Source organism: Haliotis rubra, unplaced genomic scaffold, assembly GCF_003918875.1.
Source record: "Haliotis rubra isolate DU_JTF1 unplaced genomic scaffold, ASM391887v1 Scf422, whole genome shotgun sequence".
NCBI lineage: Eukaryota > Metazoa > Mollusca > Gastropoda > Lepetellida > Haliotidae > Haliotis > Haliotis rubra.
Window position 1 is genome coordinate 1 of NW_025767105.1, and position 24,063 is coordinate 24,063.

The 24,063-nt window shown below is 40.4% G+C and overlaps 3 protein-coding genes and 2 long non-coding RNA genes across 5 annotated transcripts; 1 reads left to right on the forward strand and 4 right to left on the reverse strand.

The window, feature by feature from the left end:
- Nucleotides 1–4,767: 4,767 nt before the first annotated feature.
- Nucleotides 4,768–8,543, reverse strand: LOC124288690 (cell death abnormality protein 1-like; the record flags this gene model as incomplete). Its single annotated transcript, XM_046725259.1, has 5 exons — nt 7,650–8,543; nt 7,238–7,338; nt 5,806–6,343; nt 5,158–5,284; nt 4,768–5,030 (listed from the first exon to the last, which is right to left on the reverse strand). Coding segments are annotated over exons 1-5 (1,084 nt in total), but the record flags the coding sequence as incomplete, so codon positions are not given.
- Nucleotides 8,544–10,215: 1,672 nt separating this feature from the next.
- Nucleotides 10,216–10,590, forward strand: LOC124288669. Its single transcript, XM_046725236.1, has one exon. It carries the CDS (start codon nt 10,216–10,218, stop codon nt 10,588–10,590), a length of 375 nt encoding a protein of 124 aa, XP_046581192.1.
- Nucleotides 10,591–11,482: 892 nt separating this feature from the next.
- Nucleotides 11,483–12,968, reverse strand: LOC124288665. Its single transcript, XR_006901504.1, has 2 exons — nt 12,238–12,968; nt 11,483–11,877 (listed from the first exon to the last, which is right to left on the reverse strand). It is a non-coding gene; the product is annotated as an uncharacterized LOC124288665 (long non-coding RNA).
- A 14-nt stretch (nt 12,969–12,982) lies between these two features.
- Nucleotides 12,983–13,606, reverse strand: LOC124288667. The gene is made up of 3 exons (XR_006901505.1): nt 13,436–13,606; nt 13,275–13,332; nt 12,983–13,177 (listed from the first exon to the last, which is right to left on the reverse strand). It is a non-coding gene; the product is annotated as an uncharacterized LOC124288667 (long non-coding RNA).
- A 6,103-nt stretch (nt 13,607–19,709) lies between these two features.
- Nucleotides 19,710–23,673, reverse strand: LOC124288662 (scavenger receptor class F member 2-like). The gene is made up of 4 exons (XM_046725232.1): nt 23,478–23,673; nt 23,334–23,391; nt 21,000–21,938; nt 19,710–20,369 (listed from the first exon to the last, which is right to left on the reverse strand). Exons 2-4 carry the CDS (start codon nt 23,383–23,385, stop codon nt 20,233–20,235), a joined length of 1,128 nt encoding a protein of 375 aa, XP_046581188.1. The 5' UTR covers nt 23,386–23,391; nt 23,478–23,673; the 3' UTR covers nt 19,710–20,232.
- Between the last annotated feature and the right edge of the window lie 390 nt (nt 23,674–24,063).

Below are 24,063 nucleotides of genomic sequence, written 5' to 3' on the forward strand. Positions count from 1 at the left end.
AACTGTCTCAATAATATATTTATAACATGCTTAATTGATGTTATGTATGATATGAGATAAACATGATACAGAGCAAACGGTTGTTATTTTCGGAGTGATATGACATGGACACTTGCAAACTTTACTCATGTATATATAAACCTTTCCTGCAGTATTGTACTTCACATGCTTGATAACGGCGTTAGCAGCTACACCAAAAGGTCGCTTACATTAGAATATAGAAGTTGTATATCCATAGAACTTTCCCCGTTGTTCAGCACACTGAAAGAAATTCACTATATATGGCTAGACCAGTGTTTAACTGCGTACTATTTTCAGCTTTGATTACACGAACGTTTGACTGCATCCTTTTATTTGCTTAGATAAGACCATTGACTGTGGAATGGTTCTGTTGCTACATTGAGGTACCAAGGTGTTTTACTGTCATGTGCGTATCCTCTATCCTTGGGCAGGAGCGATTTGGGTTCATGTAGGTGAAGATCGTCAGTTAATAAATTTCATCATCTTTATTTATTCAAAGAAACTACAGCTGTATTTTTTATCACCCTGAAATACAATCAAGTGACATAAACATAAATGGTTAAGTTCCCATACCTCATTTCTAATTCCTCCACCTATAACCAGACAGAGAACAGAGAACAGATAATTATTATAGAATTGTCTACATACGGCTCATTTATAGTGTCACATACTTCTAATCTCTCTGAATGTGATGTATATGTAATACACTGAGCTGCAAAAGAAACGCAAGTTCCAATTTGTTGCAATATTGCTAAAAGGGGCATAAATCGCAACTCACTTAATGTGGTAGGGTGTTGCAGTGATTGTATTCTATGATGATGGTTTGGATTTTGTGAAATGTGCGGTGTTAGCTTGTCTTAGTGCTGGCCACTCACCATGAAAGGATACTTATCACAATGCCTTTTTTGTCATTTGTCATAGGCGTTGGATCCACGCCCCCGGGTTTCACATCTGAGTGAAGCACTTGTCCCCGACACGTTGGTCACACAAAACCAAACTATCATGATTTAATTGGTTGGTGTTGGCAATTAAGTTGGTTAAGACAATTCATGAATCAGTCATGGCATAAAATTCGATCCAGTCACTGGCATAAAATATGTCACTTCAAAAAATGAATGTTTCCGTTATTTCACGATATGACTATTGCATGATATGACTACGTGCAAATAGCATGCCAAAGGAAAGTCTACACCTAAATTAGATATTCTCTAAACGTCAAGTCATACAAGGCCATTCATGGGCAAGAACATTACTGAAAAACATTTAATACTATTCAGAAACTACGAATGGCGATTGAGCTCCCGTTTGTAGTCGATCATGCGCAGACAGGTCTGAATTGTTGGTAATATCACTTTCTCGCTCTATCACTTTCTTGCGCAATGATATCGCTTTCTCGTCTCGTGCTTTAGTTTACACTGTAATGTGGTTGGATAGAGATGTTTTAAAGGGGGTTTTTTGTTTGGTGTTTTGATATTTTGTTTTCAGACCCAGTCTGGTAGTTTAGGGTAATTTGGTTTCTTCTAGTAACTACTAGGTAGATAGGTACTAGTCTTTGCACCTATGACTTTTTTTTTTCTTTTTTCTTTTCTTTTCTTTTCTGTTTTTTTTTTGTGTGTGTGTGTGGGGGGACTTTATATTGTAAGGAGTTTAGTTTATCATATTTGGTAGGGGATAGAGAAGGACGGGAGCGACTCACTCCAGTGTGTACATGATAAATGTTTTGTAGATGTGTAGGAGGGTTTATTTGTCTGCATCCCAGTGAATGTCACCTATTGCTCTCATTCGATTTGAATCGTTTTGACATGAGTTGACCAAATTATAAACAAGATAATACAGGTAGATAATTCCATATATTGAACGAGTTTCAAGTCCTCCTCTGGAAACGAAAATGTTACGAAAGGTGAATTGGATACACGTGTCACCAATCAGCTTATCAAAACCTATGCCACCACGTCCAGCTGTAGCCTTTACTTTACTTTTATTCTCGAACAGACCACCAATGGTGGTATAAGAGTACATATCACACACATCAATTATTACATACAGTCAAAATGGCGGCGGAGTATAACAATATATTGTAGAAAATCAGTTGTTGGTATAACATGTCTATTATCTAACTTTTGTTATAGTAGAAAAGATAATATTTATAAACTTTGGTAGGTTTTTTAAAACAGTAAAATCTGAGGTAGTAAACACAATTCTATAAGATACAATGTTTGAGTGTTTGAGCAATTTGGTTGGTGTAAATTTTCTTCTAGATTCATGAAAAGCAGGATAGCGAAATATATAATGGAACTTTTGAACTTTTGGAACTTTGAGGTGTATATATTCTGTATATAAATGCAACGTTTAGAGATAGGTAAATCAGTATTATATGTTACGATGGCAGTCCTCATATCACAAACGGAATGCTTTACACATCAACTTTCTGCATACATATGTCAGTGAAACTGTCTCAATAATATATTTATAACATGCTTTTATTGATGTTATGTATGATATGAGATAAACATGATACAGAGCAAACGGTTGTTATTTACGGAGTGATATGACATGGACACTTGCAACTTTACTCAGTATTGTACATCACTTGCTTGATAACGGCGTTAGCAGCTACACCAAAACGTCGCTTACATTATTATAAAGAAGTTGTATATCCATAGAACTTTCCCCGTTGTTCAGCACACCAACTTCTAAATGCCATCCAAAGAAGTTCACTATATATGGCTAGACCAGTGTTTAACTGCGTACTATTTTCAGCTTTGATTAGACGAACGTTTGACTGCATACTTTTATTTGCTTAGATAAGACCATTGACTGTGGAATGGTACTGTTTCTACATTGAGGTACCAAGGTGTTTTACTGTCATGTGCGTCTCCTCTATCCTTGGGTAGGAGCGATTTGGGTTCATGTAGGTGAAGATCGTCAGTTAATACATTTCATCATCTTTATTTATTCAAAGAAACTACAGCTGTATTTTTTATCACCCTGAAATACAATTAAGTGACATAAACATAAATGGTTAAGTTCCCATAACTCATTTCTAATTCCTCCACCTATAACCAGACAGAGAACAGATAATTATTATAGAATTGTCTACATACGGCTCATTTATAGTGTCACATACTTCTGAACTCTCTGAATGTGATGTATATGTAATACACTGAGCTGCAAAAGAAACTCAAGTTCCAGTTTGTTGGAATATTGCTAAAAGTGGCATAAATCGCAACTCACTTAATGTGTTACAGTGATTTGATTATGATGATGGTTTGGATTTTGTTAAATGTACGGTGTTAGCTTGTCTTAGTGCTGGCCACTCACCATGAAAGGATACTTATCACAATGCCTTATTTGTCATAGGCCCCGCCCTTTCATCTGACACTTCCGACACATTGGTCACACAATATCATGATTTAATTGGTTGGTGTCATTAAGTTGGTAAGACAATTCGAATCCACTCATTGGCATAAAATATGTAATTCCCTTAGTCACTTCACAATATGAATGTTTCCGTTATTTCACGATATGACTATTGCATGATATGACTACGTGCAAATAGCATGCCAAAGGAAAGTCTACATCAGTATTAGATATTCTCTAAACGTCAAGTCCTACAACGCCATTCATGGGCAAGAACATTACTGAAAAACATTTAATACTATTCAGAAACTACGAATGGCGATTGAGCTCCCGTTTGTAGTCGATCATGCGCAGACAGGTCTGAACTGTGGGTAATATCGTTTTCTCGCTCTATCGCTTTCTCGCTTTATCGCTTTCTTGCTCTATCGCTTTCTCGCGCAATGATATCGCTTTCTCGGTCTCGTGCTATCGCTTTCTCGTCTCGCGTTATCGCTTTCTCGTCTCGTGTTATCGCTTTCTCGTCTCGTAATATCGCTTTCTCGTTTCGTGATATCGCTTTCTCGCCTCCGAATTTTAAGGCGAGAAAGCGATGGCCCAAATCAGCCACCATACCTGTGTGCTAGACAGCTTGGACAGCGAAAAGGGAAGCGTCGCCCCCGTACACACGACTGCATGTCCGGGTCGGGAAACATTTCTCGAGAGACTGTAATATTAGCTGATCTAGCGGGTCGACAGAGTTGAAGCAGCAAACCTCCGCGGGTAGTCATTCACGCCAAGAATCTAGAGGGGTTTTCATCAGGTGTCTGTCTAACTTGCATAAGTAATATAACCACCACGATAATGTCCAGGGTTTGTACTTTACGAAGTTGTGATATAATAACAAATCTATTATAAGTCTTGTAATAGTAACTTCTTACAAGCTAACTAAAAGCCATTTTGTACATTGTACATTTGTACAAAATGCGGCGTCCTTCAATTTGATTCATTTTTAGTTTGTCCGGCTTAAGCAAGCAGTTCACAACACAAAATCATCAAAATAGAACAAGTGTTCAGTGTTCACACCGTGGACAATCCCAGTTCATACACATGTTCCACATCAACGCTTTTCTCAACATGGGAGATGTCTGAACCTATTGCTGTTAAGTATTTATCTACAGGTATTGGCACACTTCTAGAATTTTCACAGCTGTCCATGTCCACATGTATTGTTTGAATCCACCTTGACAGTTGCAAACCACCATTTGAATTGGAAATCGCACGATCTTCAGACAAACTGTTCAAATCAGAAGGCCATGCATCTCCATCCATCTTGCTGTTGCCAAAATGGGCAGCCATAGGATGATTATCTGCATCTCCTGAAGCAGCTCGTTCTGTTGGACTCTTTACCTGGATGAAACCAACCATCTTCACATCGTTTCTTTGGGATATCTGGTTTGGGGTGATACCTCATTGTATTAGATGCTCCACCCATGTCTCCAGTTTGTACAGATGCAGTTGACTGTGTAACTGTGTCTAGGTCAGTATCATGGATCTCCCAGTATTTATGAGGGACATCATAATCTCTGGATTCATGATTCAGCATTCCATGTCTCGCCCTCACGTCCATGGTTGACGTATTCTGATTGCCAGTTGGTGGATTTGTCTCCGGTCTGAAATATAAGGTTAAGATTATTGCATACATATCCGTATGTCATTGATTTAACCGCTTACATTTGTTTGAGTCAAAAGTGTCTGCCGTTTATTTCAGTACACAGATGTTCAGTAACGATAACTTACCTCCTCTGGTGTCTGTTAGTGCACAGTCTGTGGAGGAACAACAAGACTCCTCCAAACAAGACAACTCCCAGGACCGAACACGTGATGAGGACGGTATTAGGGTCCAGTTTCTGTACATGTTCGGTGCCTAAATACAAATGAAATATTCATGTAAATAGTTGTTCACATACGTGTAGTGACAAACGACACGAGGAAAGCGATGACTGCCAGTACATTTCAATTACTATATTCTGCACATTTGAATATCAACCTACTGTGTTTTAGTTTCTTTTTTATCATTATGAGTTCGTATTTGCTCACGTGTGTATTTATTTATTGCCTGGTGCATTCATTCTATTCCTTAGTCTCTCATTAGCAGGATTATTCATATTATAAATTACAATATTTCCTTGTCAGTTCATTGTATAACTTAAACTATGTATGCATCACAAACCAAAATTAGATAAAAATCAAATGTACAACTACTGTTTGTAATATGTATTCAATTCATGAAATTTAGTATGAAAACACCCACAATGTACAACTTCATCAGTATCAAAAATCCATCACACGAGGAAGCTGTTCTAAATTCCAGTTTCTACACAAATGTTGAAATCCCAATAGAATAGAGTACATGCAGTAAACAGGGATGTATAAAGTAACCCTTACACTGTTTCCCGCTGTATCCATGCACACACTCAGTACAGTCTCCCGTGTCTTTCTTGCATTGAAGACAGTTCTGTGGACAAGGAAACCTGCAGTCCTTGCCGTAATAGCGATCAGACAAACACGTGAAACATCCGTCCGTGTAACGAGGACATACCTCACAACCTGGCCTGCAAGGTGTTTCACATTTGGTTCCTTTAAATCCCGATGCACACGTTGTGCAAATACCAGTCTCTTTGGCGCATCCACCTTTGCAGTTTGGAGGACAACGTTTGTCACACTTCTTTCCATAGCTAAGTGCCTCCCGACACTGTAGACAAACACTACCGTAGCGTTCGCACTTGGAGCATGTCGACAGACAATCTTCCTGGCAGTATATTCCCTTCTTACCGTCAATACATCCGTCTGTACAGACCAGGGTTGTTTCCTGTAGTTCACAGCGGGAGTTCACGCATGCATCTGAACAGTTCTTGTCACAATCTGTGCCAATGAAACGCGGATCTGGACACAAGTAAGGCTGTACCATTTCACCCGGGGTTGTCTGTTGTAAGAGGAAGAGAAATACATTTTTTCAAAACTTGAGGATGAAAATACGTAAAATATAAAAAACGAGGCAACAGTCTCTCCATATATGAATAAAGATTTTGGTTCGGTGAAAAGACATTGTTGTGCTCGTAGCTCAATGTGTACATTTTGGTATGAACTTGTTTACACTCGTTTTACAAGAACATCCAGATGAAAATGTAGTTTAATTGGAGGGCTTTTGCTATGTTTACATCAATCCGAATATGTTTCAGAGATCTGTAGGCCTGTGAGTGAATGATTGATGCAGCTATGTCATTAGTCACTCACTCAGAGATCTGTAGGCCTGTGAGTGAATGATTGATGCAGCTATGTCATTAGTCACTCACTCAGAGATCTGTAGGCCTGTGAGTGAATGATTGATGCAGCTATGGCATTAGTCACTCACTCAGAGATCTGATTGATGCAGAGCTATGTCATGCAGCAGCTATGTCACTCACTCAGAGATCTGTAGGCCTGTGTGAAGTGAATGCTTGATGCAGCTATGTCATTGATGCAGCTATGTCACTCACTCAGAGATCTGTAGGCCTGTGAGTGAATGATTGATGCAGCTATGGCATTAGTCACTCTTGACTATGGTAATGGTTACTGAAAATTGGGTTTCACGATTTTGTTTCCTAATTTGTCAAACACTAAATATTTCGTAAAGAACAGAAAGAACCTTTTACAAATTAGTCGAATGCTGTAAGCAAAAATATTTTACATGTAAGATATGATTGGCTCAACGGCAAGGGAAATACATGTTCTCCAATAAGCCTTGTACTGCAACACACATGTCCTGTTTTGCTACAATGATGTTTAGCAGTCATCTCTATCGTAAGGAAACAGAAATCGAACGTTAAACTGTACCAACCTGCGAAGGTTCAGAACAGGTCCTGGTTCTATTCCTGCATATTTGACAGTCAGCGTCTGTAGGTTGGCCCTCACAGTGGTCACAGCATGGAGCCAGGAGCACTGGAAGTAGTGACATTATACCACAGAGTGTTGTCTGAATAATACTGTGCCACCACAGAAACTATGCAGTGAAGCTAGTATTATTATATTTCCTTATGAATATGTAATAAGTGAAACATGTTGACACGTATTTTGTTTTATTGATTATTTTTCTAAAAAGAGCTTTATTGTTTATGTAACAAATAACTGCTTTTGGACATACAAAAAAGTACGTTTTCATAATGCTCCAGTTGTACAACATTTCTATTAATTTTCTATTTTTGTGTTCTGTTTTTCTCGCGATAACCCATTTTAAATCAAAATGGACGTACCTCCTCGTAGGCCTGACACACAGAAGAACGCCACCAACATATACGTCATGTCCATTCCTAGATCGTCGATGTCACAACTGAAACAACGTAGTGTCTGTGAGTGAGTTGAGTTTAACGTTGACCATTATTTCAGTTATTTGGAGGTGTGTTGGCACAATGTGTTCCGAAACCCCAAAGTGATACAAGTCTTGGAAGTTTTCCCATTTGATAAAGCTCAATAACATGGTACTGATGACTGAGAAGCAAAATCGGTAGTTGTGAATCTAGGATTTGTTTTACCAAAGCAGGAATATGGGACCCAGCAATACCGACAGCGGTGCACTAAACGATTGGACAACTCGTGCCTCAAACAAAAACTACGAATATACAAACTTATCCTAACACTATGCGGACAATTACTCAGTTGTACATAGGTATCGTTATTACCTCCAAGTGTATGATGTAGAAACAGGCGGATTGCCGTACTTACCAGAGACACCTCCACAGTTCTTGTCACTAATGCACACATTGAGCACTATGTATGCTATAAAATACCACGTGACAGTTAAAGAAATGTTACCGGGTGGCAAGGAGTACTCAATATGATCGTCAAAGGAAGTAATTGGGGTGATATTTTCTAATGCAATAAGTAAACATTTCTCAATAATTTGAACACATTTGCACTTGTATAATGTCTGATAGCAGTAGTAATATTGATGATGTGATGGAGGTGGTAAATAAATAATGGTCTCTTGTGATCAGAAAATGAAATGTATCAATTTCAGACTTGGGACTTGAGCAACGTATTCATCTAAAATATTATGATATTAACAATTGGTGTTTATGAACTGATGTAAAATGTATATTCATTCAGTTGAGTAAATTGGTGCCGGTTGAAACACATACTTGTATTGTTACACGCTACCAAAACTTATGTTTCAAACCAACCTAAAGCTCAGATCATGCAGGATGATGTGCTACTTGGCGTCCTGTCTGGCATCAGGGCATCAGGGCATCAGGGCATCAGCAACATTTAACAGGTGCTCATTCTGAACTGTAATGGATCGTCAAATTACTGGTGTTAGTCTCCACTGAACTGCATAATGTATGAGTGTCCAATGTGTAATGTTTGAGGAAATTCCTAGATTATGCATGTCTAAGATGTCCACCACAGTGACCGTATTTGTAAACCAAGGATGGTTAAATATGTGATTCTGTGATAAAGGGACGTAACTCGAACTGCGACTGGTCCTCCACTGGCCTGTACTGTGTCTGGATAGATGTAGGTTCAGTTGCACGCGCCACAACATCAACGTGCGTGTAACGCCACCTGGGTTAGATAGTGACATTAACACTGGGACCTCTAACTGCCAAATATGGGGAGTCACATGAGTAATCTAGGCGGAAACAAATTTAAGTATCGAGATCATTTTCAGTTTGATCTTTCATTTTCGTAAGTCCCTAAACAGTATTTGATTTGAGTCCTGAGATGTTTCTGAATAATCAATAAGACACAGCTCTACAGCTGTAGTTAGATTAAATACATCCACATATAGTTCATTCAGCTCTTTTTTATATTCTACTGGGCGGTTGGTTAGCCTGATGACTGAAACGTTCGCTCGTCACGAAGAAGACCCAGGTTCGATTCTCCACATGAGTACAATGTATAAAATCTATTTCTGGTCTCTCCCATCGTGATATTGATATGATATGATATGATATCACATCACATCACATCATATTCCGGACTTTTCAGCATTCATATACTGCTCACAAAAAGTAGCGGGTACTGAAGTTAAACACAGGGGCAAAGACACAGGAATATAGATTCCTCCGAGTACTTTAAGTATGTTTGAGTATAACCATTGGTCCACCTTAGCATGTTGCACGGTGACCACCAGGTGTCCATAGATCCGAAAACATTGAACTCAAACGCACCAGGGGGTGGGTATGAAACATCACACCATGTTTCACACGTGCAAGTGGCAAAATGCAAGGTTTGCTATACATGTGGGGTTAAGACCATGGCCATCCACCATTTCACCACTTTCCACCATGCGAAGATTACGAGAAGACGAAAGATTGAGAGCCATAGGGATGCTCCAGGCCGGAAGAACACAAGCCCACACAGCAGCACAACCGGGTGTCTCGCAGTCTGTAGTCAGCAGGTCGTGGGCACGTTACACAGCCACTGGAAGAGTCCAGGATAGGCCTCGAAGTGGTCGCCCAGGATGTACCACAAGACGCGATGACCGGCGGATCATCACTGGAGCCCTCCGTGATCGACGAAAAATGCGACACAGCTGCAGCAAGTACACAGACAGGCCACTGGGAGCCGCATCTCTATACGGAACCGTCTCCATGCTGCACACCTTCGAGCAAGGCGACGTTTCATCCCGTTGCCAGCGGTGGAACAATGCCCGGTGGTCCCATGTGATGTTCGTCGATGAGTCAAGGTTCACCTTGGACTTCAGTGACGGCCGTCATCGTGTCTGGCAGACGCCCTGGTGAACGCCACCAGGCAGTCGCCATGATTCCTCATGATCGATATGGAAGGGGGTCTGTTATGGTGTGGGATGGAATCACGATGACGGGCAGGACTGATCTCCACATCTGCCAAGGGAGAGTCACCGCTGTCTACTACCGTGACCACATCATCACGCCACACGTCCTGCCGTGTGCACCCCGCCACGGGCAAGGTTTTATTTTCCAGGATGATAACGCCAGGGCTCACCGTGCTCGCGTTGTCATTGATCATCTCTGGCAGAACCAAATCCAAACTCTTCCATGGCCAGCGATGTCCCCCGATCTCTCACCCATTGAACATCTGTGGGATATGCTCGTACGACGAGTGGAGGGGCGGCACCCTCATGTCGAGATTTGGCAGAACTGGGCGTGGCACTTCAAGAGGAATGGCAGAGGATTCCTCAAGTTGACATTGGTCACCTCATTAGGAGTATGAGACGTCGATGCCATGCTTGTTTGGCAACTAATGGTGGGCCCGCCCGTTATTAACCGGTTTGTGACATTTGGGTTATCACCCCTGATGAACTTCGCAATATCCACAAAGAACATCGGCATTGTTATCAAAGTTAATTTGTTGACAACTGGTGCTAGACATCCCTATTTCCACATGAACATTGTTTTCAAATGACAATTAAACATACGTTTGCTTTTATTTGTCTCAACTTTTCAATATCCCCTACTTTTTGTGAGCAGTATATTCCACAGTATCCACAACAGTATTCAAACTGAAACATACATGTTCATGTCCTAGCCCTCTCTCAAACACTTGTTAACTGACAACACATGTACTTTCAGAGGACGTTACCTCGAGTGTAACCTGTACATTTAGTTCACATTATGTGAAATCTCATTAGTTATGACTTCCGACTGCAGTCACCGCTCAGCAACACAAATATAAGATCATCCCAGATTCAACACACACGTTGCCTTGACTGACAAGCGAGGATACCTTCACAGACTTACCAGGTCCAAGGGAGGCTTATTATGCTACTTCTTATAATGCTCAGAACGTCTTTAATGTAACGGGACTTTTTTTTCCCTTTGTTGTAGTTGACAATTCCTGTGAACTATATGTGATTATTATTTTATATTCTTGTCATATATATTTATATATACATCGGTGTACATTCAATACAAGATACACACAAACACAAACACAAACACACACATACACTGAGCGACACTACAACGCGGAAGGAGTTGTGCAAACATTATCTATTACGTATCTATTACGTGTTTGTCCCTCGCTATACAGCTGCAGAGGTGACCGCAAGCCGAACTGACTCACTCCCTTGTTACTTGTCCTTAGTACAAACACAGTACAACAAAACAATTAAAACGTTTAGTACAAAACAATAAATACTGTGAAGGAAAGTAATAATGGCAGTGATTATCAATAAGAAAATCTAATTTATCTGGGTATAATTTCTCCATGTTCATATCTTTGTCACATTTATATGGTTGTATTGTTAACTTATGCTGCGAGTGTAATAGGTTCAAATTGTTTGATGAGCTACAGATTAGGAAACACACGTCATATAACAGTAGTCCTTCCATACACAACAGCACCAATGACATATAAATATTTACAGTGCAATGAATGAACAGATAACATCAGAGGTGGGTGACAACGTCAACACGATGGCTAGATATATGAAGGGTGATAAGGTAAATCTACACAAGCTGGATCCATTCCTCGATGTCATTTCGTGGATGTTGGCATCTGAAAGCATAATTTGTTCTCCATCAGTACAGATACAACACACATACATTTTCCACTGCATTCTCTTTGTACGTTTGAAAACAGATATGAAACATATTCAACGTTCGCCAAAGGCAGCAATGATATCAACAACTGAACTACCAGGGGAAAAGAATGTGGAGACCTTACATGCTGTACCTGTCCAAGGTATAAAATATAAAAATACATTGTCATGTAGCCATGATGAGAGGCTCATCTTTAAGTACATATCAAGTCAAATGTCAAGACATATTCTGGACTTAGAGTCCTATTCAACAACCATCGTCACCTGATCTGAATGGGCACCGTTACACAAGGAATGCTGAAAGTAAGGCTTCGTACCTGTGTGACTTTCCTTCTGAGTTACATGGAGACATGTCGTGTCGGGTAGCTTGTGATGCAGACAGGATTGAGTGCACACCCTCCTACATCTACATCCTCCCTTGGCCTCCAGGCACCCGATACAGTCAGCATCACAATATGTTCCACACCTGTCCCCATGGTAACCGAGCTGACATCTACTGCAGCGACCATCTGGTCCGCATGTCCTATTTAAACACGTGTCACTACATGGTCCAGTGCAGTCAGATCCCCAGTAGCCTGGATTGCATCTGGTTCATTCCCCAGTCTCTTGAGAACATGCCTCACAGTTACCAGGACACCTCATCTTGCAGTCGAGGGACATCCAGCCATCCACACAGCCCTGTCTGCAGACTGTAGACTTCATACCGTGGTCATAGAAACAGTCCTGATGTCTACAGTGTCTATTACACTGCTTGTCACAGTGATGTCCGTGAACACCGGGTTTACATCCTTGTGTGCAGTTATGGCTGCCGTACCTCTCACATGTGTCACCATGACACCCCCCTGGACACCTGGTGTCACAACTGTCACCGGCCCAACCATCCCTGCATCCTCTAGCACACGACCCGTCCCAGAAGTAGCAGGAGTTGTCTTCACATCCACCACTGCACTTCCTCTCACACCAGTCTCCCCACCAGCCGTCTTGACAGTTTTCCAGACAGTGCCCTGCCTCCCGACTACAGTGGGGCTTGTCACCCTGACTGTATCTACAGTTGGGGGGGACATGTCACGTTACAGGTGTGAGAGAAGTAGCCGGCTCGGCACTGTTTACATATCCCGGTGTCCCTGTGACAGCCGCCGCTGTCGCAGAAGGAACAGTTGAAGTTACAGACATCACCATACCATCCTATCTCGCAGGCAGGGCAGGGGTTTGACACAGACGGCCAGAGGCAATGGGACGCTCCACGTATACCTGAAACTGTAAAGTGTTCAATGGATATAGATATATAGATACAAACAGAAATAGATATGTAGATATATACTAGATATATCCTTAAAAGTATAAAAGTTCTTACCTGAACATAGCAGCTGTAGTAGAAGAGTTACTGTTGACATGATCAAGGTCATTTCGTCCTAGAATGAAAAAAAGATCATCATCATCATCATCATCATCATCATCATCATCATCATCATCTCCTATATTACTTGAATTTTAAGAACACATTTCTGCAATTACCTTGCCTTCCTTTTTCGTTGATTAGAATTGGTCCGTCCAATATATAGGCAGTGAGACAAAGATCAAGGGAAATCACCACTTCGTCCCAAGTACCCACAATGCTAAATTATCTGTTGTGATTCATATTCCCTGGAAGCGTCAACTTTGCATGGGAGATCTCTTGTATATAGTTACTATGTCAATGATAGTGTCCTTATAACTTATCAGCTGTAATCAACTCAAAGCTTCCGTGTTGTTTTCCGAGGAGAAGGGTAATCCCCTGAGACGCACGTCAATCCAAGTGCCCCGGAGATACAACGAAGGGTGTTTGGAAGTTGATGTAGCACTGACTAAACAAATAACAGTGCTGTTGACTGCAAGTGTCAGCAGGAATTATAAGCTTAGTCATTACAAGGTAATTAAGCTGAGTATGGGGTCAGTTAACGATCGAATTAATGTTGTGTTGTCCATGTATCAATACTTTTCACGAAAACAATTACATTCTACACGATCCTCTCTACTGAGATATATTTTCGTTCATGATATAGAAAATATTCCGTCAAACGACCAAGTATATTTGCCCTCATTTATGAAACAAAGGTTTCTAAAAGATTATGTCACGTTTTGTTGATGGTGTAGATTAATGCAATCAAGGTATGCAACAGGGACTTTAGCCCTTCTGACCTCAAGCTTGTCAGAGCAGACATTTGCTTGGTGTCTATATCTGTTACACTGTTATCTCACCTGTATCTACAAAACAGACCAGGACTCACTTGCACAAAGCAATCTTAGTGCTACAACGCTCGAAACTCACATACTGTAAAATAGATCTAAGATGGTCATAGCGCTAACTTTGTGCAAGTGGCCCCAGGTATGTCCTCACAAAGATCGATAAGTGGATAGAGCTTGATAACACTGTTTACTTAAGGCTTGTATCGTGCATGTTACGCAAAGAAACGACAACATAGGGGGCATGCATATAAGTAATCGTAGCTTCGTCAGTGACATGAATCTTTGTAAGTTTAATTTGTTCGTGTAGCAATCAATATCTGGGATTATTCACCCAGGATATTCACAGTGTATGAGGTAGATGTGCAAACGTAATATATTTGGTTTCCAACGAATTGCAATATCAATCAGGAAGTAGGTATTCATTGCAGATATTTTAGGAAATACAGTACACGTATGTTACGTTTCCAATATGTTGTACAAATATGTGCGTGTGTTTAAAGGATGTTCAAGTCATATCAGAGGTGACGCAACGATTTGGTCCGCTTATTGTTTAAAACCACACTCAACAATATTCCAGCTATATGGAAGTAGTCTGTAAATAATCGAGTCTGGATCGGACAAGCCTGTGATTAACAGCATGAGCATCGATCTATACAATTAGGATACGACGACATGTGTCAACCAAGTCAGCGAGCCTGACCACCCGATCCCATTAGTCGCCTCTTACGACAAACATGGGTTGCTGAAGATCAATTCTAACCCGGATCTTCACGGGTCGAGGACGCTAAGAAGCGGTCTCAAATATACTCCCCATCAATAGTTTTGACTCACCAGTGTAAACGTAGCCACTTACTTCAGTCAACTGTTCTGAACTAGATTTTGTAAAATAATCCATACAGTTTAAAGGTACTGTTTATAAATGAGCTGGTGTATTGTAAAACAAATTCGTGACGTTGAAAAGTTTATTGTCATCTGTTCAGTAAATGATGAAACTCGGTGAAAAATGGCGATTTTTTATCAAAACTTTACACCAAAACGCAGCTGTTCACATGAACGATATTTGCACATGCTTTTCAGCAATTTGATGCATGATCCTCGTGCAATTAATCTGCATAAGGTTTGCAGATGTTTCCCCCAAGTTAGTGGAGAAATTCATCTTCGTTGTAACCATATGTACATACATAACTTATAGTGATTGATTTAAGCGAGTCTAAACTTTTGATGGGTAGTATAGTATAGAGTAATACATATAAGTATAAATAGTGCGTCACTAAGACTAATGCTTCCGTCTATATCCTACTGCCTATTTAAATAAATACAAATACTGTTGAATGACATTCATTTGATGACATGTTGTCTGTACTGACGTTGAACACTGTACACAATTATGAGGTTGTTCTCAACATTCGACTATTATCCTGAACTTGTCACACAGTTACCAGGCATATCTGCTTATAGTCGACAGACGTCCATCCACACAACCATGTCTGCAGACTATAGACTTCACACTGTCATAGAAACAGTCCTGGGTGTCCTTGTCGAAATACCTCTAGCTCTACGACTGTCGTAAGTGTATGTTACTAGTGTAGTATTAGGGTTACAAAAGTACCTTACCTATCTCACAAATATACCAAAAAAGCTCGTAACAAATACATGTAGTTATGTATTTGACTAATACGCATCATGTACCTGTGATGGTGCGTTCAAATCCCCAAGTGGACAGTATGTTCTACACCGTCTTAACGTTCGTGATAACTTCATCTCGCAGGTCATTTCTTCGCATCTAGTGGAATCATAGCGACGTATTTCAGAAAGACATAGAATCTGCTTGTTCCAGTCAAAACGGGTCACTGGTAGCCAGTCTGTATTATAAACCTTGGGTTGATATCACCACATGCTTTCGTCAACGTGGTCATGTGTTCCTTGTTGAGACTTTCACCTCTCCTCCCCTCTGTCACTAACACGTTGTAATATAACTGGTGTTGAAACATCTTAATATTAATGTGCAAGAAGGATTTTATCCCGAATATGAATAAATGAATACTAAAATGACTGTGAGCATAGTCCAAATTTAATTACAAAATATATTTTCACAATGAGTATTGACGATACCACTTAAACACAAGGCTGTGTAAACTGTTGTGAAATCGGACAATACTTCCTGGACTATGCGTTACTTCGTGTCACCATCAGCTGAGCAATCTCGTCATTTCATAGCTCCGTGTAATGAAGGGGAAACAACTCCAACGTCTTAGTGACATGTGTGTGTTGTATACAACATGTATTTCACAGACGGACATGATATGAATGATTGTTATATAACGAAATGGTTCCCTTCTATCATTTCACTCCGATGTTGATAGTTGTTCGGGTTATCGTTGTTCATGACTCCGCTACAGTAGAAAACATTTTGATGAAAATATTGTTAAACTACAAAAAACCATTAACAACTAGGTGCAAAACACGCAGGGACATTCATTGCATAACATTGTTACCTTGTGTTTTGTGTTCTTTTTAACCAACACAAAATATATCCTCGCAATTTTAAAATGTTTCAAATGAGCACTTTTATGGATTGATTTGATTTCCATATGTTTATTCATTGTTATTATTTGTTGTAGAAGCATCATAAATGACTACAACTGGTCACCTAGAGTCAGGTTATCCGGCGTGAAACACACCTACATATATTCATTATACTGGTCACTGACAAACCATGCCTCCATAAAACCTGTCACCGTTTAAGGATTCTGTTCGTACTTGACACCATTACAAATGTATGGACCAGTTTGGCACCAACATATGGGTTTATAATGGGGACGAGTATTTCTTCCATGGGTACGTCATGATATTGTCTTGTATTTACAGTTCGTTAAATCTGCTACGTCTGAGGCGTGAAAGTTTTACAAACACGTTTATCCCATCACAAAAGAAACACCCAATTTGTTATCATATCGCCTCGGATCAAAGACACATATTAACTTGAAATACAAGGGAAATAACTCAGTGACGACCACTAACGTGTTTCACTTGCCTGTATTTCTACTCACTGACTAATATGTAGTGTTGTCAATTACCGACACGAGGTACATATACCTTAAAGTTCTGAGCTGCAATACAAGGGAAATAACTCTGTTTCACTTGCCTGTATTTCTACTCACTGACTAATATGTAGTGTTGTCAATTACCGACACGAGGTACATATACCTAAAGTTCTGAGCTGCAATACAAGGGAAATAACTCTGTTTCACTTGCCTGTATTTCTACTCACTGACTAATATGTAGTGTTGTCATTTACCGACACGAGGTACATATACCTTAAAGTTCTGAGCTGCAATACAAGGGAAATAACTCTGTTTCACTTGCCTGTATTTCTACTCACTGACTAATATGTAGTGTTGTCAATTACCGACACGAGGTACATATACCTTCAAAAGTTCTGAGCTGCAATACAAGGGAAATAACTCTGTTTCACTTGCCTGCATTTCTACTCACTGACTAATATGTAGTGTTGTCATTACCGACCGGCATGTAAACTGAAAACTGTTAACGACATGGAGTGAGTAAGGGTGAGTCACCCCAACTTCGCCTCAGCCCCTACCTCGCTCGCTTGATCAGTCAGTCCAAAATGTATCCTTATGTTAACCCTTTGCAGCATGCAAAACTGGACCTTGCTTCTATTGAGGTTTTATATAGCCAATTGTTATAAATTACCATAATTTTGTCTGTAGGCGTGTATGGAAGACGGAACAGGGCGAACGTTGGCCAGTTGTATTACAGTAAGTTTTTAATCAAATCATAAGTCTGTAAATAGCGTATCGTTTAGTTTGTATTGCGTAAATTCTAAAATGTGTGAGAAATTACAGATGTAAGTATTACAGTTGGGTTTGAAATAAATGAGATGTAACATGGCAAGCATAGCTGACATATAAGTGTATATTGTAAACAGAGCCCACTATGAGGGAACATTCACCTCATGTTTAGGTATTTTGAAAGATTCTAAAACGATTCTACGCTATGGCGAAGTTTACTTTTACCATTGGCGACGCTTACCGTTGAATTTTAATAATATGTGATTGCATTCTTCGAAAAAAAGCCGAAAACAACGGAGTGAATGGTAACTTGGTAATAATTATGCCAAAAGAAGCGATATCTGTGATGTTTTCAAAGGTCGTTTTCAAACAATTTGTTTCGCCTATAATGGCACTGAGTCATATCACAGAAAATAGATGTGTATATGTGTGTGGTGACATATTAAACATATATATTCCATTTAAATTCATTAGTGGACATATGTCTTCCTTTGGCATAACTAAGATATTCCTTGCAACTAGCAAAACTGATTATTTTATATGTACCGTTCATATTTCATTTGTATTTTCACTGATACCAGGATGAACTCAACATGTTGAGCACCTTCTCCATACTTCCTGCCTCGAGTTGGGTTATTGTTTAACAGTCTGTGGCGAATGTTGACGTTGACGTACACGTCTGTGGATTTCATTCAAAGGAAGCTCTGTCGGTTTCAGATCCAGAGATCTTGAATACCGTGGCCAGACATTGCCGGTTATGTCATGAGTCAAGTCAACAAGATACGAGCTGTGTGTGGTGTGTATTTGTGTCATGAGTCAAGTCAACAAAATACGAGCTGTGTGTGGTGTGTATTTGTGTCATGAGTCAAGTCAACAAGATACGAGCTGTGTGTGGTGTGTATTTGTGTCATGCTACTATAGCTCCCTCTATCACTTGAAGATCGGAAGATGGAGACGCTGATAACGTGCTCGTTTACCCTTTTTGATATCAGTTTCCCCTGAACCACCACCACCATGTCAAATTCCCCTGTGTAGGATATGGCTGCCCACATCATCCCACTTTCTCCACATTCTCCAACAAATTATTTGTCGAACGCAGAACGTTCCATCTCGGCGTTGGAGAAGAAGTCAATACAGGGACAAATACCGAACTTATGGGTCTAATGTCCACCTCTTGCAAGTTTGGTCCGATACTCTCCTCAAACCAGGCATCAGCAGTAGCATGTAGCACTCTTTAACCACCACTTCTCGGACAATCTTGGGTTGATCCCATATCTGAACATGTCTATATAACATACGATATGACCTGATTATACAATATATTACCCATTTAGATGATGTTTTAATGACGAAAACACTCATCTCTTAGCGTATTTTTGTACATAGCCAGTATGTCCAGCTCGAGTTTTACTTTTATAACCCCTTAATTATGCTGGCTTTCCAACTGACTGTAAGCCACAACATATGCCGCCATAAATCAGTGCAGGTGAAATCTGTAACCGTGAAGTGATAGTGCTAGATCTACTTGAGGTTCCCCTCGAGGTTCCCCTCAAGTAGATCTAGCACTTTTTCTATCACTATAACCGACGTATTCGGCTCTACCTTTGTTTTAGTAGCTTCATAATTTATTGCTTGTCCACGCATATCGTAATTCTTTCACTGATAGCGAGTTGTCGGAAACCTAGGATGTATTAAAACGCCAGTATATTGGGAATCAGCTTTCTTCCAACCCACACATAAAACAAGGCCTGAGCAATTAAAGGAATTTAATAATGCTCTGAACGTCTTTAATGTCACGGGATTTCTTTTTCCTTTATTGTAGTATATTCTTGTCATATATCTGTACATATACCGGTGTACTTTCAATACAAGACACACGCACACGCACACACACACACACACACAAACACACACACACACACTGAGCGACACTAAAACGGGGAAGGTAGTTGCAGATGAGACAACGATTGAGTACTGCAAACATTATCTATTACGCGTTATGTCCCTCGCTATACAGCTGAGGTGCTGCAGAGGTGACCTTTACCTTAAACTGACCAACTCCCTTCCTATTTGTCTCGAGTACAAACACAGTACAACAAAATAATTCTCCATTTTTCGCCATTTTCATATCTTTGTCATATTTATATGGGTGTATTGTTAGCTAATCCTGCGAGTGTAATAGGTTCAAATTGTTTGACGAGATACAGATTAGGAAACACACGCCATATAACACTAGTTCTTCCATACACAACAGTATCAATAACATATGAATATTTACAGTACAATGAATGAATAGATGACATCAGCGGTGGGTGAAAAAGTCAACACGATTATAACATATATGAAGACTGATAAGGTAAATCCACAAAAGCTGGATCCATTCCTCGATGTCATTTCGTGGATGTTGTCATCTGAAAGCATAATTTGTTCTCCATCAGTACAGATACAATAAACACGTCACAATTTAATTCTGGACTCACAAAAGTCCAGAAACTCTCCGCACCGTGGACACTTTCGGACAACGGATTCGACAAAATTAAACATGCAGTTGTTATGAATATATGCTAAGGATGAAACAAATTTAAAAATTGTTTTCGAAACCTCAAAATTGAAGAATGTTTACTTTCGCGCAGAATTCATGTTTTTGGAGGTTGTAACTGTATGAGTGTATGTTTATAAGCATCATGACACAAATTTCAACTCATTTTGGCTTAATTCGGCTAATTTAGAGCGATATTAAAATATCTCGCCCATGGGCGGAAAACCCGCCAACAGCAGCAATGATATCAACAATAACTGATCCCATGAACTACCAGGGGAAAGAATGTGGAGACCTCAAATACATGTTCTACCTGTCCAAGGTATAATATATAAAACTATTGTTAATATGTAGTCATGTAGCCATGGTGAGAGGCTCATCTTTAAGTACATATCAAGTCAAATGTCAAGACTTCTGGACTTAGAGTGCTATTCAGTAACAATCGTCACCTGATCTGATTGGGCACGGTTACACAAGGAGTGCTGAAGGTAAGGCTTCGTACCTGTGTGACTTTCCTTCTGAGTTACATGAAGACATGTCGTGTCGGGTAGCATGTGATGCAGACAGGATTGAGTGCACGCCCTCCTACATCTACATCCTCCCTTGGCCTCCAGGCACCCGATACAGTCAGCATCACAATATGTTCCACACCTGTCCCCATGGTAACCGAGCTGACATCTACTGCATCGACCATCTGGTCCGCATGTCCTATTTAAACACGTGTCACTACATGGTCTAGTGCAGTCAGATCCCGAGTAGCCTGGCTTGCATCTGGTACATTCCCCAGTCTCTTGAGAACATGCCTCACAGTTACCAGGACACCTCATCTTGCAGTCGAGGGACATCCAGCCATCCACACAGCCCTGTCTGCAGACTGTAGACTTCATACCGTGGTCATAGAAACAGTCCTGATGTCTACAGTGTCTGTTACACTGCTTGTCACAGCGATGTCCGTGAACACCGTGTTTACATCCTTGTGTGCACTTATGGCTGCCGTACCTCTCACATGTGTCACCGTGACACCCCACTGGACACCTGGTGTCACAACTGTCACCGGCCCAACCATCCCTGCATCCTCTAGCACACGACCCGTCCCAGAAGTAGCAGGAGTTGTCTTCACATCCACCACTGCACTTCCTCTCACACCAGTCTCCCCACCAGCCGTCTTGACAGTTTTCCAGACAGTGCCCTGCCTCCTGACTACAGTGGGGCTTGTCACCGTGACTGTATCTACAGCTGGGGGGACATGTCACGTTACAGGTGTGAGAGAAGTAGCCGGCTCGGCACTGTTTACATATCCCGGTGTCCCTGTGACAGCCGCCGCTGTCGCAGAAGGAACAGCTGAACTTACAGGCATCACCATACCATCCTATCTCGCAGGCAGGGCAGGGGTTTGACACAGACGGCCAGAGGCAATGAGACGCTCCAGGTATACCTGAAACTGTAAAGTGTTCAATAGATATAGATATATAGATACAAATAGATATGTAGATATATACTAGATATATCCTTAAAAGGATACAACCAGAAATTATTGAGAATTTAAAGATTGTGATTTTTTTGATTTTTTTCACTCATTACTCACGTATTAAATGTGAATATTAGCAGAACATAACTCCAGATTCAAAGACAGGTGAACAGTTAGTATTTTGTGAAGTCACCATGGGCAGCAATGCAGGCTTCAATGCGGCGGGGCATACTACTGATCAAAGAAGTTGGAAAGTCATGGTCCATGCTGTCCCAATATCGGACCACCTCTTCTTTCATTGCAGCAATTTTTGTCAGATTTTTCTTATTGACACTTTCCTTCAAAAGCCCCTAAACATTTTCTATTGGATTTAGGCCAGGACTATAGCTTGGCCAATCTAATAATGTCATATTTTGGGTCCGAAACTAGGCCTGTGAATGCTTTGAACGATGTTTTGGGTCGTTGTCCTGCTGGAAAATCCAAACCTTTCCATAGAACACGTGAGCAGATGGAAGTAAATGTCCCTCGAGAATATCTGTGGATATATATACTCTTCACTGTTCATATTCCCTTCAAATACACAGAGGTGCGTTTCCCCTAACACAGATATGCCACCCCACACGTTAAATTTCGGGCTGTACTTTGGGCGCTGATACAAAGGTTTTTCAGTTTGTTTGGTCCAGAGTTTCAGTGCATTAGGAAACAGTCACACAGAACTTTCATCTGACAAAATCACATTGTCCCAGTTAACATTTCTATGCTGTAAGCTCCACTTCAACCTTCGCTCCTTTTGTTCAGGTTTCATGATCGGTGATTGAATTCCTCGACTTTTCTGCCAACCCATTGCATGCAGCTCAGTTCTAATTGTCTCCTTACAGACAGCCACAGTTCCTCTATCAATCATATCCAGCCTTAAGTTTTCTAAACTCCTTCGTTTGTTTTTAGAAACAAGAATACCAAGCCGCCTCCTGTCACTGACAGTCAATTTTCTGGGCCTACCTGCGCCTCCCTGATGCTCAATGCCATATCCATTTGCAATATTTTTCAAAACACGATAAACAGTGGACAAAGGGATGCCTGTTGACTTGAAATCCCTTTAGCTGATCTGATGTCCTTGTTATAATACTCTAAAATCAACTTCCTCTTCTCTAAATCATCCATACTGAGGATCACTCAGTATGTCGTCTGCTAGCAAGTAAACAAAGGGGGATACCTCTTCACAAACTAATGAAAAAGGATTAACGGAGTTGTCTCTCTTGAATGAAACCAAGCACTTGATAGCTGGCCAAGGTTGTTTATACTAGAAATCCAATTAAACATATTCCTAAAATTCTCAATAATTGCTGGTCATACTATATAAGTTCTTACCTGAACATAGCAGCTGTAGTAGAAGAGTTACTGTTGATATGATCAAGGTCATTTCGTCCTAGAATGAAAAAAAGGATCATCATCATCATCAACATCATCATCTCCCATATTAATTGAATTTTAAGAACACATTTCTGCAATTACCTTGCCTTCCTTTTTCGTTGATTTGAATTGGTCTGTCCAATATAGAGGCAGTGAGAAAGAGATCAAGGGAAATCACCACTTCGTCCCAAGTACACACAACGCTAAAATTAGCTATTGTGATTCATCTCCTCTGTAAGCGTAAACTTTGCATGGGAGATCTTATGTATATAGGTACTATGACTCTATGTCAAAGATTGTGTCATGAAGTAACCTTATAACTTATCAGTTGTAATCAACCCAAAGCTTCCGTGTTGTTTTCCAAGAAGGGAAACCCCCTGAGACTACCGTCGAGCCACTTGTCCCTGAGATACAACGAAGGGTGTTTGGAAGTTGCTGCAGGACTGACTAAACAAATAACAGTGCTGTTGATTGCAAGTGTCAGCAGGAATTATAAGTCATTACAAGGTAATTAAGTTGAGTACGGAGTCTTGTGAACCATCTAATTAATGTCCATTTAACCAATACTTTTCACGACAATATCACGTTCTACACGAACTACTCTACGATATGAAAAATATAAAGTTCAGAGAACTAGTATATTTGACCTCATTTAGGGACTGTTCATAATTTATGGCGGGGGGGTTGT